Source organism: Mirounga leonina, unplaced genomic scaffold (assembly GCF_011800145.1).
Source record: "Mirounga leonina isolate KUSES-001 unplaced genomic scaffold, KU_Mleo_1.0 Mir_125, whole genome shotgun sequence".
NCBI lineage: Eukaryota > Metazoa > Chordata > Mammalia > Carnivora > Phocidae > Mirounga > Mirounga leonina.
The window spans coordinates 18,816,204-18,829,006 of NW_023270305.1; the positions used below are offsets into that span (position 1 = coordinate 18,816,204).

The 12,803-nt window shown below is 34.4% G+C and overlaps 1 protein-coding gene across 12 annotated transcripts in view; it reads left to right on the plus strand.

Annotated features, from left to right (window-relative positions):
• The window catches only part of BIRC6 (baculoviral IAP repeat containing 6), a 227,928-nt gene that overhangs the window by 123,181 nt on the left and 91,944 nt on the right, over positions 1-12,803 (plus strand). For all 12 annotated transcript variants that reach the window (XR_004678476.1, XM_035000880.1, XM_035000872.1 and 9 more), the window contains 7 exons: positions 1,063-1,196; positions 3,609-3,736; positions 7,481-8,043; positions 9,000-9,175; positions 10,790-10,886; positions 11,026-11,220; positions 12,000-12,200. Coding sequence is in view for 11 of the 12 variants with exons in the window: in XM_035000880.1 (XP_034856771.1) it covers positions 1,063-1,196; positions 3,609-3,736; positions 7,481-8,043; positions 9,000-9,175; positions 10,790-10,886; positions 11,026-11,220; positions 12,000-12,200 (1,494 nt within the window). In the remaining variant the exon portion in view is untranslated. The remainder of the gene's footprint in view (positions 1-1,062; positions 1,197-3,608; positions 3,737-7,480; positions 8,044-8,999; positions 9,176-10,789; positions 10,887-11,025; positions 11,221-11,999; positions 12,201-12,803) is intronic.

Sequence of the window (12,803 nt, forward strand, 5' to 3'; positions counted from 1 at the left end):
CCTGAAGTCATGAAGATAATCCTACATTATCTTCTGTAGTGTGTATTGGTTTTATTTTTCACATATAGGTCTGGGTTTTATCTGGCATTCTTGAGAGTGTCGTGAGGTAGGGATGAAAGTTCATAGCAGACAATAAGGCCTAGCCATTTATGAATTGAAATCTTCATTCTGTCTATAGGTCATGGTAAGAGGTGGGTAAATTTCATCCCCATTCTGTTTGAGATTAATTTCATTAAATAGAAAGCTCTGTCACATTGATAAAATGTCAGTTTAAATCATTGTTTAGCATTAAAATGCTATTTTTTTCATTTGGAATGTTTTCCAAATATGGGATCGAAAACATCACTCTCTCATATTGAAGATAGATTTAACACCAAGGATAGTTTATTCAGTTCAGAAAACTGATGTGCTAACTGTATATCATTTAACAGTGCACAACCATTATGCTACTGACATGCAAAAGTGAATAGTTTTTGCCTGGATTTATGTTAGAAAGCAGGGTTAAGATTTACCCAAAAAGTAGATCCCTATTTCTGAAAGAGGGAAGTAATTACCAAGAATAGGCTCACCAAAAGGTCAGGAAGCATTTAATTATTTCTTTTCCACTTGACTGTATACTAAATAAGATGCACATTAAACTAGATATTTTTTATAGTCTATTTTCTATAGATTAGAAGAGAGGGAAGATAGATGAAAATAGAGAACGAGTCCAACTTAGTCAGTACAGTAGAGATTCAGTAAATCTTTTTAGTAAACTACTAGGGGCGCCTGGGTGGCTCAGTTGGTTAGGTGTCCACCTTTGGCTCAGGTTATGATCCCTTGCATCCCACTCAACTGCTCAGCAGGGAGTCTGCTTCTCCCTCTGCCCCTTGCCCCTCTGGTGCTTTCTCTCGCTCTCTCACTGTCTGAAATAAATGAATAAGATCTTAAGGAAAAAAAACAAACACTAACTCCCAGGTATTTGTGAGTTTTCCTTGAAACTAAAAGATATTTTATATACTGTATTTCTGTTGTTTCAGGGTCCATTTGTTAAGAGCATTTTTGTTTTTAAATGTTTTACAGCGGGTTCAAGCAGTGCCATTGCAACTCAGGAGAGTACTGCTCATCTGCTGGTTTCAGATCCAAACCTGATTCATGTCTTAGTGAAATTTCTTTCTGGCACCAGTCCACATGGAACAAATCAACACAGTCCACAGGTAGGATGACGTTTGGAAACTAGTGATAGGCCCAGACTATTCAATAAACACTTCTGTAAAGAAAAACTTAATGCACCTAATATGTAAAATTTTTATTGCTAAGGTATTAAATGATACCATTTTATATATCCATATAATATAAAATGTTTTGAGTAATATGTAATAATAGCTATACTGAAACTGAAGCATAGTAGGTAGTAAATTTTCTCTTGAATTTTTACTGGATTTTTATGCACGTATGTATTTTTGACATTAATTTTGGATAATTTAAGAAACATTCTGAAAAAATACCTGAAAGGGAAGCATTTCAGAAATTTTGGAATTAAAAACATTTTAAAAAATAATGTACCATTTTAATGACCTACTGCAAGATTGATAATTAACCTAACTTAATCATTTTATAATATTAAATATATTGTTGAACAAAACAAGTATTGCTCGGAGCTTACAAACATTTTTTAGTCTTACTATAAACCTCCTTTATGTCAATTAATTTCTTGTTACATTGTACTGCTTTTTAAAATATTTTTACTTCATTTTATTTCTTTTTATATAAAATATATATTTAGTGTTCATAGCGTCTTTTCAGTGCAGGTTATGCAACATTACCGTCTTTTTAAACTTACCATCTTAAATTCTTCTCTGGATTTGCCATTAGACAGATTCTCATTTAGCTGTCTAGTCTGTAATAGTACCATCCTTTCTAATGTTTCAATTATTCAGTAGGTTTTTAAGATGCTTCTGTGTGCTAGGTCCAGGTATTGTTCTAAGTGCTGGGGATATAAGTCTCTGACTTCTTGCAGCTTAAATTCTGTTGGATATGTTTAGTCAGTACTCTCATATTGCACGTACTTTCATTTTGCAGATCACAATAAAACAAATGAGACAAGGATGAAAATAAGGGAAGAAACTATTGTAGTTAGATGGGGCCAGAGTGTTGGTGGGAGCAGAGGCATATTATCAAGGGATCATTGTACATAGAGATTTATGAATTTGGAATGTGAAGGTTCCTGGGATCATTGATTCTAATAACTTCATTATTTTACATATGAAAAGATGCATTATCTGCATTGCCCACAGTTACGCACCTTATCAGCGGTAGAACTAGGTGTTGGAGAGCATGCTATTGTATAAAATAGAGTTTTTTTCTTCCCGCTTTTGTTTTTTTAAAGGCAGAATAAGTTATTGAAGATCAGACTTTCCTCTGATATCTTAGTTGTATATAGGAAGTTTGGTTAAGAATGCTATGATTTATGTGCTCAGTATTAGAAATTAAGTTTATCTAGCTTTAAAACAGTTTGAAGAATTACATTTTATTTTACCATAACTCTACCTGGGTTTTATGATCGTAGCAAATTGGGATAGAATAAAATCACATGGAGAAGTGTTACAAAATATTCCAAAACATACCTCAGGTTACATAGTGTGGTTCTCACCATTTCTTTCATTGATGAGACAGAAGTTTGGGAAAGCAGTCTTTTATGAACTGGCACAGGTTTGTGTTTTTGTTGTTTTTTTTTTTTTTTTAATTTTTTATTATGTTAATCACCATACATTACATCATCAGTTTTTGATGTAGTGTTCCATGATTCATTGTTTGTGTGTAACACCCAGTGCTTCATGCAGAACGCGCCCCCCTTAATACCCATCACCAGGCCAACCCATCCTCCCACCCCCCTCCCCTCTAGAACCCTCAGTTTGTTTCTCAGAGTCCATAGTCTCTCATGGTTCGTCTCCCCCTCCAGTTTCGACCCCGCCTTCATTCTTCCCCTCTTGCTATCTTTTTTTTTAAACATATATTGTATTATTTGTTTCAGAGGTACAGATCTGTGATTCAACACTCTTGCACAATTCACAGCGCTCACCATAGCACATACCCTCCCCAGTGTCTATCACCCAGCCACCCCATCCCTCCCACCCCGTTTGTTTTTACCTTTAGAGTTTTTTCTTTGTGGTTTTGTGTCTTTTTCATTCATGTAGTATTTGCTCTGCTAGTCGTTAGAAGCATGACCATTTGTGGATCACTTAACCTCTTTGAGTGCTTCTGTTTTGAAATGGGTAGTAAGGTTGTTTGTGAAAATCAGTGCAAAAGTTCCTTGTACTTTTGACAGCATTATGAAGGCATTTGTCGTGTAATTCAGGTGATTTTTTTCTGTTTTGAGTTATATAAACCTACTATAAGTTCTAAACCATAATGATAAAATTATGACACTAGAATTTGTGGTTTTCAGTTTAAATATCTTAAGACCTAAAAAAATCCATTGGTTTCCTGCTATCAGAAAATATTAATGTTAATATTTTTGTTCTTCATATGAAAAGTTAAAAGAGTATAGTGCTTGATTTAACACTTGATAACATTTATAGAATTACTCATTTAAAAATTATCAGTAAAAAGTTTTCGATTCTCTTCAGGTTGGTCCAACCGCTACACAAGCTATGCAAGAATTTCTCACCCGATTACAAGTGCATCTTTCTTCAACATGTCCTCAGATATTCAGTGAATTTTTGCTCAAGCTAATTCATATACTTTCTACAGAAAGGTAAATTTCAATGTACACATATATTCCTGATATAGAAGTAATATGTGATCCTTCAGATAAACTCTCACTTACCATTTGTTAGGGGTTTATCTGGGAACAGATAAGCAGTATAGTAGGGATTAAGGGGGAAGGGTTTATCCATTTCTCTCCTGACTGTTTTCATTCCATTTTATTATGGCTCTCTCAGATTCCTGAACTCTATGAAAGATATACACTACATCAAATCTCTGCTTGCTTTTAGTGTTTTCATAGATTAGTGAAATTTACTTGAAGCTGTTTAAATTGTTGTAGAATACAGAGAGAGTATTAAAGCTGTCAAGGATTTTACTTGAAACCTATATGTAAGAAAACTGAAAAAAATAGCTTAAAAAAGAAAATTACAGGGGCGCCTGGGTGGCTCAGTTGGTTAAGTGTCTGCCTTAGGTTCAGGTCATGATCCTAGGGTCTTGAAATCCAGCCCTGCGTTGGGCTCCCTGCTTAGTGGGGAGTCTCCTTCTCCCCCCACCCCTACTCTCTCATAAATGAACAAAATCTTAAAAAAAAAAGAAAATTACATACCAATCCCATAGAGAAAGCCTAAATAAATTTATTAACAAAATCAGGCAGTATGTTAAAAGAATGAATTGTGACCATGAGTGGTTAAAAATCATAATACATATCATATTAATGAATCATCTCATACTGTAAGACATTTCATAAAATCGACATTACTTTCTGATGAAAACTTTTTTTTTTTTTAGAGAGAGCGAGAGAGCAAGAGCAAGAGCAAGAGCACATGGGGGTGGGACAGGTGGGAGGGGCAAAGGGGGAGAGAGAATCCCAAGCAGGCTTCATGCCCAGCGCAGAGCCCAACACGGTGCTCCATCTCACTTCCCCGAGACCATGACCTGAGCCAAAATTGACTGAGCCATCCAGGAGCCCCATGTTTTCTATGTTTTTAAGAAAGTCTCTGGTATCCAGATAAATCAGCCAGGAGCTTTTAGGTAAATTAATTTTGTGACTGAAAAGAAATACCCAGTCTTATTATAAAGAGGGCATTCAGTTTTATCAAGTAAGTGTTTTGCAGATACTTCCTATCTGTGGATTATATTTTAACAATATCCTTCAAAAAACAAGTTTTTTATTTTGATGAAGTCTTATTTGTTAAGTTTTTCCTTTATATATTATATTTGTACTATAAAAAAAAAAAAACCTTTGCCTAATCCAAGGTCATACAAATGATCTGCTGTGTTGTCTTCTAGAAATTTTATAGTTTTAGTTTTTACATTTATGTTGCATTTGGGTCAAAGTTTATTTTTTTGCCTGTGGATGTCCAGTTGTTCCTATGCCATTTATTGTAAAGACTGCTTTTCATTGAATTATCTTTGTATGCATTTTAAAAATCAGTTGACCATATTGGTTTTGCAGTTTCTAGACTCACTTCTGTAGAATTGATGTTTGTGTCTATACTTTTCCAATACCATATTGCCTTGGTACCTCCATAAGTTTCTTGAAATCTGGTAGTGCAGATTTTCCAACTTTGTTCTTTCTTCAGAATTGTTTTGGCTATTCTATTTCCTTTGCTTTTCCACATAAATTTGAGAGTACATTTATTGATTCTTATCTGTACTGCCCGAAATAAAACAAAATAAAACCGTGTTGGATTTTGATTGGGAATGCATCGATCTACAGATCAACTTAAGAAAAATTATATAGCCTCTTTGGATTTTTCTTTGTATACAGTCGTATGGCCAGTGAATGAAAACAGTCTTATTTCTTCCTTTCCAATGTGTGTGTCTTAGCCCCTACACCCTACCCTGCCTCCTCTCCTAATGCCCTGGTTAGTACCTCCCATATGATTGATTGAAGTGGTTCAATTTGCCCTCTTTGTTTTTTTCTCACTCTTAGAAAAGTAAAGGTCTTTCAGAAGTAGAAATGTTATTAGCTGTACCTTCCTTTGTAGATGACTGACACTAAGTTCAGGAGGTTTTTTTGTGTTCTTAATTTGCTAAGTCTTTAAAAAATCATGTATTACTCTTGGATTTTGTGAAGTGCTTTCTCTGTATCTTTTGAAATGATCATATGTTGTTTCTTGAGTAATCTATAAATACGGCGAATTACATTGATTTTTTTTTTAAAGTGTTGATCAATATGTATTTGAGGATATACTCATTGATCATGAGGTATTATCCTTTTTATACTTGCTGAATTGAATTTAACATTTTGTTGATTTTTGAATCTGTGTTTTTTATGAGGGATGTTTGCATTTTTCTTGTAATGTCCAGTTTTTATGTAAAGTGTCTATTTTTTATATTAAGGTAATCCTGGACTCATAAGTTGGGGTATCCCTTTTCTGTTTTCTGAAGGAGGTTGTGTAAAACTAGTATTACCGCTCACTTAAATATTTGATAGTACTCGCCACCGAGGCATACTGAGTCTGGAGTTTTCTTATAGGAAAAAATGTTCCATTTATTTCATAGGTGAAAGATTATTCAGGTTTTTTATTTCTTCTTGAGTGACATTTGGCAATTTGCACCTTGAAGGAATTTGTTCATTTTTTCTATGTTGTTGAATTATTGGTGCTATTTCCTTATCCATTTAATGTTGATAGGCTCTAGTTTGATTCCTTTTTCTCATTTCTAATATTGGTAATTTTTATTTATTTATATAGGTCATTCTTGCTAGAAGTTTATCAATATTACTGATATTTTCAGAGAATCATCATAAAGCTTTGCCCTGCCATTCAGTCCCTTTCTGACACTTTCCAAAGTCAGCATCAGATTCACAGGTTAACTCCTCAGTCCCATAAGACTGCCCTCACTTGAGAGGGCATTTGTAAGTCCTAGGTCCCAGGCTACCACACTTCTGTCAGATTTGGGTACAAATCCAGGGATTCTCACAACACACGCTTCAGTTTTGATAGTTTGTAAAAATCTCACCTAGAACCCAGGAAAAACACTTTACTTACATATACTGGTTTGTTATAAAGTATATAACTCAGGAACAGCCAAATGGAATAGATGCATAGGGCATAGTGTGTAGCAGGGGGTTGGGGAGGTTGGGTGCCTGTGAATGGGTTTGAACACCAAGGGTTCTGTGTTATTACCCTTGCATACACCAGGATTTAGCAAGTTGTTAAATATTTTCGCTGAATTCTTCTTACTCATTTGAATGTTGCCAGTGTCTCTTCTCAAATTCTGCCATAGGAGAGCCAGTGCTTCTTGGAGGTGCCTATCTTTTCATGGATTTCAAGCCCTCTGTTGGGTTTATGTGACATTATAACTAGTTTCACTTTCTCTTATTAATTTGGAGGCACTCTTCTCTCCAGCTTTTTATATCTTAGGCATGAGCAGAACTGGAGAACATTTAATTTTGATGCATAAAAATTATTTGACTGAATCTTAATTTTTGAAAATCATAATCAGTACAGAATGTTTAAAATAGCACCATTTGAGGATATGAAAAACCAGAGCTTAGTCCATTATGAGGAGTGCCGTGTGATGCTGAAATATTTTAGTCTGGGGTTTCAAAATCACCTCTTTGATTTACTTGTCCTTTGGTTTTCTATTTGGAAGGGAAGTCATTTCTGATTTTGTGTAAAATGGAGAAGAGAGTAAAGAACGACTCAGGAGGAGATGGAAACTATTTGCCTGCAAAATGAAATAGTGAATACCAAGAGTTTAATTGCTAGCTTTCTTGTGTTGTGATGGTTACTTTTTTAAAAGTTTAACAGGGATTAATTTTTAATCCTCTCTTTTTCTGCAGGGGTGCTTTCCAGACAGGCCAAGGACCTCTTGATGCCCAAGTAAAGCTCTTAGAATTTACGCTGGAGCAGAATTTTGAAGTTGTTTCCATTAGTACTATTTCTGCTGTAATAGAGTCTGTCACCTTTTTAGTGCACCACTATATCACTTGCTCAGACAAAGTAATGTCTCGAAGTGGATCTGATAGCTCGGTGGGTGCTCGAGCATGCTTTGGGGGACTCTTTGCGAACCTCATTCGTCCAGGTGATGCAAAAGCAGTTTGTGGTGAAATGACAAGAGATCAACTCATGTTCGATTTGTTAAAACTGGTTAACATTTTGGTACAGCTGCCTCTTTCAGACAATAGAGAATACAGTGCAAGAGTGTCTGTGACCACCAATACAACAGACAGTGTTTCAGATGAAGAAAAAGTCTCAGGAGGCAAAGATGGTAATGGAAGCAGTAGTAGTATTCAAGGATCACCTGCATATGTGGCTGACTTAGTGTTAGCCAACCAACAGATTATGAGCCAGATTTTGTCTGCTCTGGGCCTATGTAATAGCAGTGCCATGGCGATGATAATTGGTATGTATTGAGAATATTTCATCTTATACATGTTTCGGGTCTTGTATCTCTTTTCATGAGCAACAGATAGATTCATTTTTTTGTTACCTTATAGTGTAGAGCTACTTGATTGCAAACTTCTTAGCATGATGTAAGTGAAAACTTTTATAGAGTGGCTTCTATCAATAAGTGAAATTGAAATTAGGAAGAATTTTAAGTGTGAATTTTTTAAAAATTGGAAATTACTAACCAAATAACTTGCAGTTTGTTAAATTAAGAAAAAAATCAGTCTTCTAAGAAGGTACCACAATTTATAGTTGTACATCTCTAATGTTTTATAGATGAAGAATTTCACATCAAATTTTGTATTAGGGAATCAGTAAGGTTTATTTATTCACATTTTCTTAAGAAGTGAAATATAAAATTTTATCCAGTAACAGTTTCTGTGACACATATATCAGTGTAAAATTTCTATATTGTTGCTTAACTTTTCTGCCTGTTTGAAAAATAATATGTGTTAATTTTTTTCAAATAATTAAACTTTGTAAATTGTGACAGAATTCATTCCAGTCTATTTTTACTTAATTCTTTGTGTAAGGGAAACAATCGTCATATCTTTTAATTAGATGATTTGAAGTGCATTTATGTACCCACATCACTGACTTTCTATCCATTTCCTTTCTTCTCCATACATAGCTAATGTGTAAGATGATGTTGCTCAGTCATAGAGCAACTTCTTATTGTCACCAGTAGAGGTATATCATGTAAGAAGATATCCAAAAATATGCTGAATGCTATGATAAATACCTCAGTTTCATATAGATATACACATACATACATGTACACACACATATAACTGTTACGTATCCATCGTTCAGTGGTTTCAGGAGAAATGACTTTAAAGCTTCTATTTTAATTATTACTGGTTTTTAAGGATATACTTTTCACAAAATGTGTAATCTTTTTATTTAAACTAGGAGCAAGTGGATTACATCTTACCAAACATGAGAACTTTCATGGTGGGTTAGATGCCATATCAGTTGGGGATGGATTATTTACCATACTGACAACCCTCAGTAAAAAAGCTTCTACAGTCCACATGATGCTGCAGCCAATTTTAACCTATATGGCCTGTGGTTATATGGGCAGACAAGTAAGTTCAATCCAGCAAATATTTCAGTAATGTAAATAGTTTCTAGCAGTGGGAATAGAGAATTATTTATAGAACAGGGAACAGAGGACTCATATACTGGAAAAGAGCAGCGGCATGAGGTGAGAACTATGGACTATTCCTAGAAGTTAGAATATAAAGTTTTCTAGAGTTGGTATTGTCAGAAATGACCACAGTGATACAAGAATAGAACATTTAACATATTCTTAAATTTTAGATTTTTTCCCCCATTGTCTCAAGAAATAGTTCTTCCTTTCCCCTAGAAATAGCATAGTTCAATAGCAAAATGTTCTCTGTAGATGTTACATGTGAAAATTTAATGGAACTTTTTTTTAAGTTATGTTGCATGTTTAGTTTCCTTTCAACTGAAAGGGATTTGGGTAATTTTAAAAGTAAAATAGGTTAGAGTATTACTGCTTTTTATCTTTCCTTATAAAATGAAATTGTAGGAACCAGTGTGATTATTTTAACTTCTAGTCCATTTACCATTTTTTCAAATATAGGTTTTAAAACATACTTTTTTAATAAAAGTATTTTGTCAGTGTAAAATTATCATTTTCTTAAAAACTTCATTGCATATATGTGTGTATGATATATATATGCATATATATTTCCATGAGTAGATAGATATTTGAGAAGGATCCATTTTTATTTATTTTTATTTTTATTATTTTTTTTAAAGATTTTATTTTTTGAGAGAGTGAGAATGGGAGGAAATGGAGAATCAGGCTCCCCGCTGAGCAGGGAGCCTGATGCGGGGCTCGATCCAGGACCCTGGGATCATGACCTGAGCCAAAGGCAGACGCTTAACCGACTGAGCCACGCAGGTGCCCTGAGAAAGATCCTTTTTTTTTTTTTTTTTAAAGATTTTATTCATTCACTTGAGAGAGAATGAGATAGAGAGAGCATGAGAGTGGGGAGGGTCAGAGGGAGAAGCAGACTCCCTGCCGAGCAGGGAGTCCGATGCGGGACTCGATCCCAGGACTCCAGGATCATGACCTGAGCTGAAGGCAGTCGCCTAACCAACTGAGCCACCCAGGCGCCCCAAGGATCCATTTTTAAATGAAATTAGTGTCTAATGGAAAACAAAGTCAATGCCCATTTAAGGTCAAAAATGACAGTAGCAGGTATAGACAGATGCTTTAAAAAAATACTCTGAATTCAGAGAGGAGACTGTACACTTCCTTTCTGATTCAGGTAAAATTTCCTATGTATTTTGGCAGATATGTTGTATTTAGTGATTTAGATTAAGGCTGCCATTTTAGAATAATTAACTATTAAAGAATATTATATTTAATAAGCTTAATTGTTCTGATTCACAGGAAATTCATAATTAAGATTTTAAAGTCATGGGGTGCCTGGGTGGCTCAGATAGTTAAGCGTCTGCCTTCGGCTCGGGTCCTGGGATCGAGTCCCACATCAGACTCCCTGCTCCTTGGGAGCCTGCTTCTCCCTCTGCCTCTCTCTCTCTCTCTCTCTCTCTCTCTCTCTCTCTCTGTATCTCATGAATAAATAAATAAAATCTTTAAAAAAAAAAAAAGATTTTAAAGTCACAATACACTTTTTTCTTTCTTTCTTTCTTTTTTTTTTTTTCAGGGCTCTCTTGCTACCTGCCAATTATCTGAACCATTATTGTGGTTTATTTTGAGAGTACTGGATACTAGTGATGCCTTGAAAGCATTCCATGATATGGGTAAGATAAATTCCAGAAATTGTCATTTAGTATAATCATTTGATGGTGTATGATCTTATTTTTGTAGTGTTCTGCAAAAGGTGACTCAGTGTCAAACTATCTTAAGGTAATTTTCATTTGGTGTTCTTTGTAAATTTAGGTGGCGTTCAGCTGATTTGCAACAATATGGTTACTAGTACAAGGGCTATTGTAAACACTGCAAGAAGTATGGTATCAACTATTATGAAATTTCTTGACTCTGGTCCGAATAAAGCTGTTGATAGCACTTTGAAAACAAGAATACTAGCTTCTGAGCCTGACAATGCAGAAGGGATCCATAACTTTGCACCCCTGGGTAAGAAAAGAATTATTAAATCTTACTGGTTTGGGTTTATATAGTTTATTAGCTGGTATGAAGCAAAAATAGTTGTTGAAGAAAGTTGATCATGTTACAATAACACCAATTACAAACCATTGATTTTAAAGGTAGCAGTTTTTGAAACTTTCTGTTGATTAGAAGGAAGTTTTTAATGGTTCTTTAGCAATCACATTTGTTTTTATTTCTGAGTTAAATAGTAAAACAGTTTGTGAAACTAAATAGCAAATTCTTAGGTCAGTTTTCATTGTAAATGTTAATCAGTTTAAAGGACTTGTTCTTTCTTATTTTGCATGACTTTTTAAAAGCAGCTCCAGATTTAAATAGTTACTCCTTTTCCCAGTTTACATAGTTTCTTTTTATATATTTCTTTCATATTTCTAACTCAAGAATAGTGACAACTAAAATAAAGGTGATTATTTTCAAGTTGAAGGTTGTCTTGAACCATAGTATTTTTACTTAAATTATTTGAGAGTTGTGCTAGATTTGTTGTTACTACTACTTTAGTTTTCATTCGACATGTGAGTACAAAGAAATTAGATAACAATAATAAACTTGTCACCTTGCAAGTTGACTAGATGTCCTGATGTTTTGTGAATACTGTGACAAATCATGCTATATATACTAACAAATACATTCGTAGCATCATATGTCACGGTTTTAGCTAATTTTTCTAGTTATTAGGATTTGAATAGTTCTTGATGTTTTATTTGGTTTCTTCTACAAAGTTCTTTTTATATTTAATATCCCTTCTGTAGGTACAATTACATCTAGCAGTCCTACTGCCCAACCAGCTGAGGTGCTTTTACAGGCCACGCCGCCGCATAGAAGAGCTCGCTCTGCTGCTTGGTCCTACATCTTTCTGCCAGAGGAGGCTTGGTGCGACCTTACCATTCATCTTCCTGCAGCAGTGCTTCTGAAAGAGATACATATCCAACCTCACCTTGCATCTCTTGCAAGTGAGTCATATTTTTTGTAAAGAAGTATAATGAAAATAAACTGTAAACGAGAAACACTTAAAAATAAAAATATTTAGCAAAAAGTGATACACTTAGGTACGATTCCCCAATTGCTTAATTTTGTAGTTTTTTAATATAATATTCAACATTACCACCGAATCATTTCCCATGAAATGAATTGTCATGGCTATTCCCCTCAAACAAATAGAACGTTGCATGAAATCCAGACAAATATATTTCAGTTATATATAATTTGGCCTTGCCTTTCCTCCGAAATTAAGCTGTAGCATTGAGATGAGTTAGTTTATACACCCGTAGATAGCAATATTATTTTCTCCATCCCTGTCCTCAGTGCTAGTCCTATAATGTGAAATTAAATCTTTTAGATTTGTCTTTTCCCCTTCCCATTATAAGATAATTACATGTAAGGAATATTTTATTATTTGAGTGTGATTTTTTAATTTGTACTATTTTGAGTATCACTCATTTTGATATGTTTTTGTCACTTTGCAAGTTAAATAATTCAAAAGAATTTTTAGAAAACAAGTTTTACATTAAGAGGAGCAACAACTCTTTCAGGTATTCATAAAGGAATGTGAAATA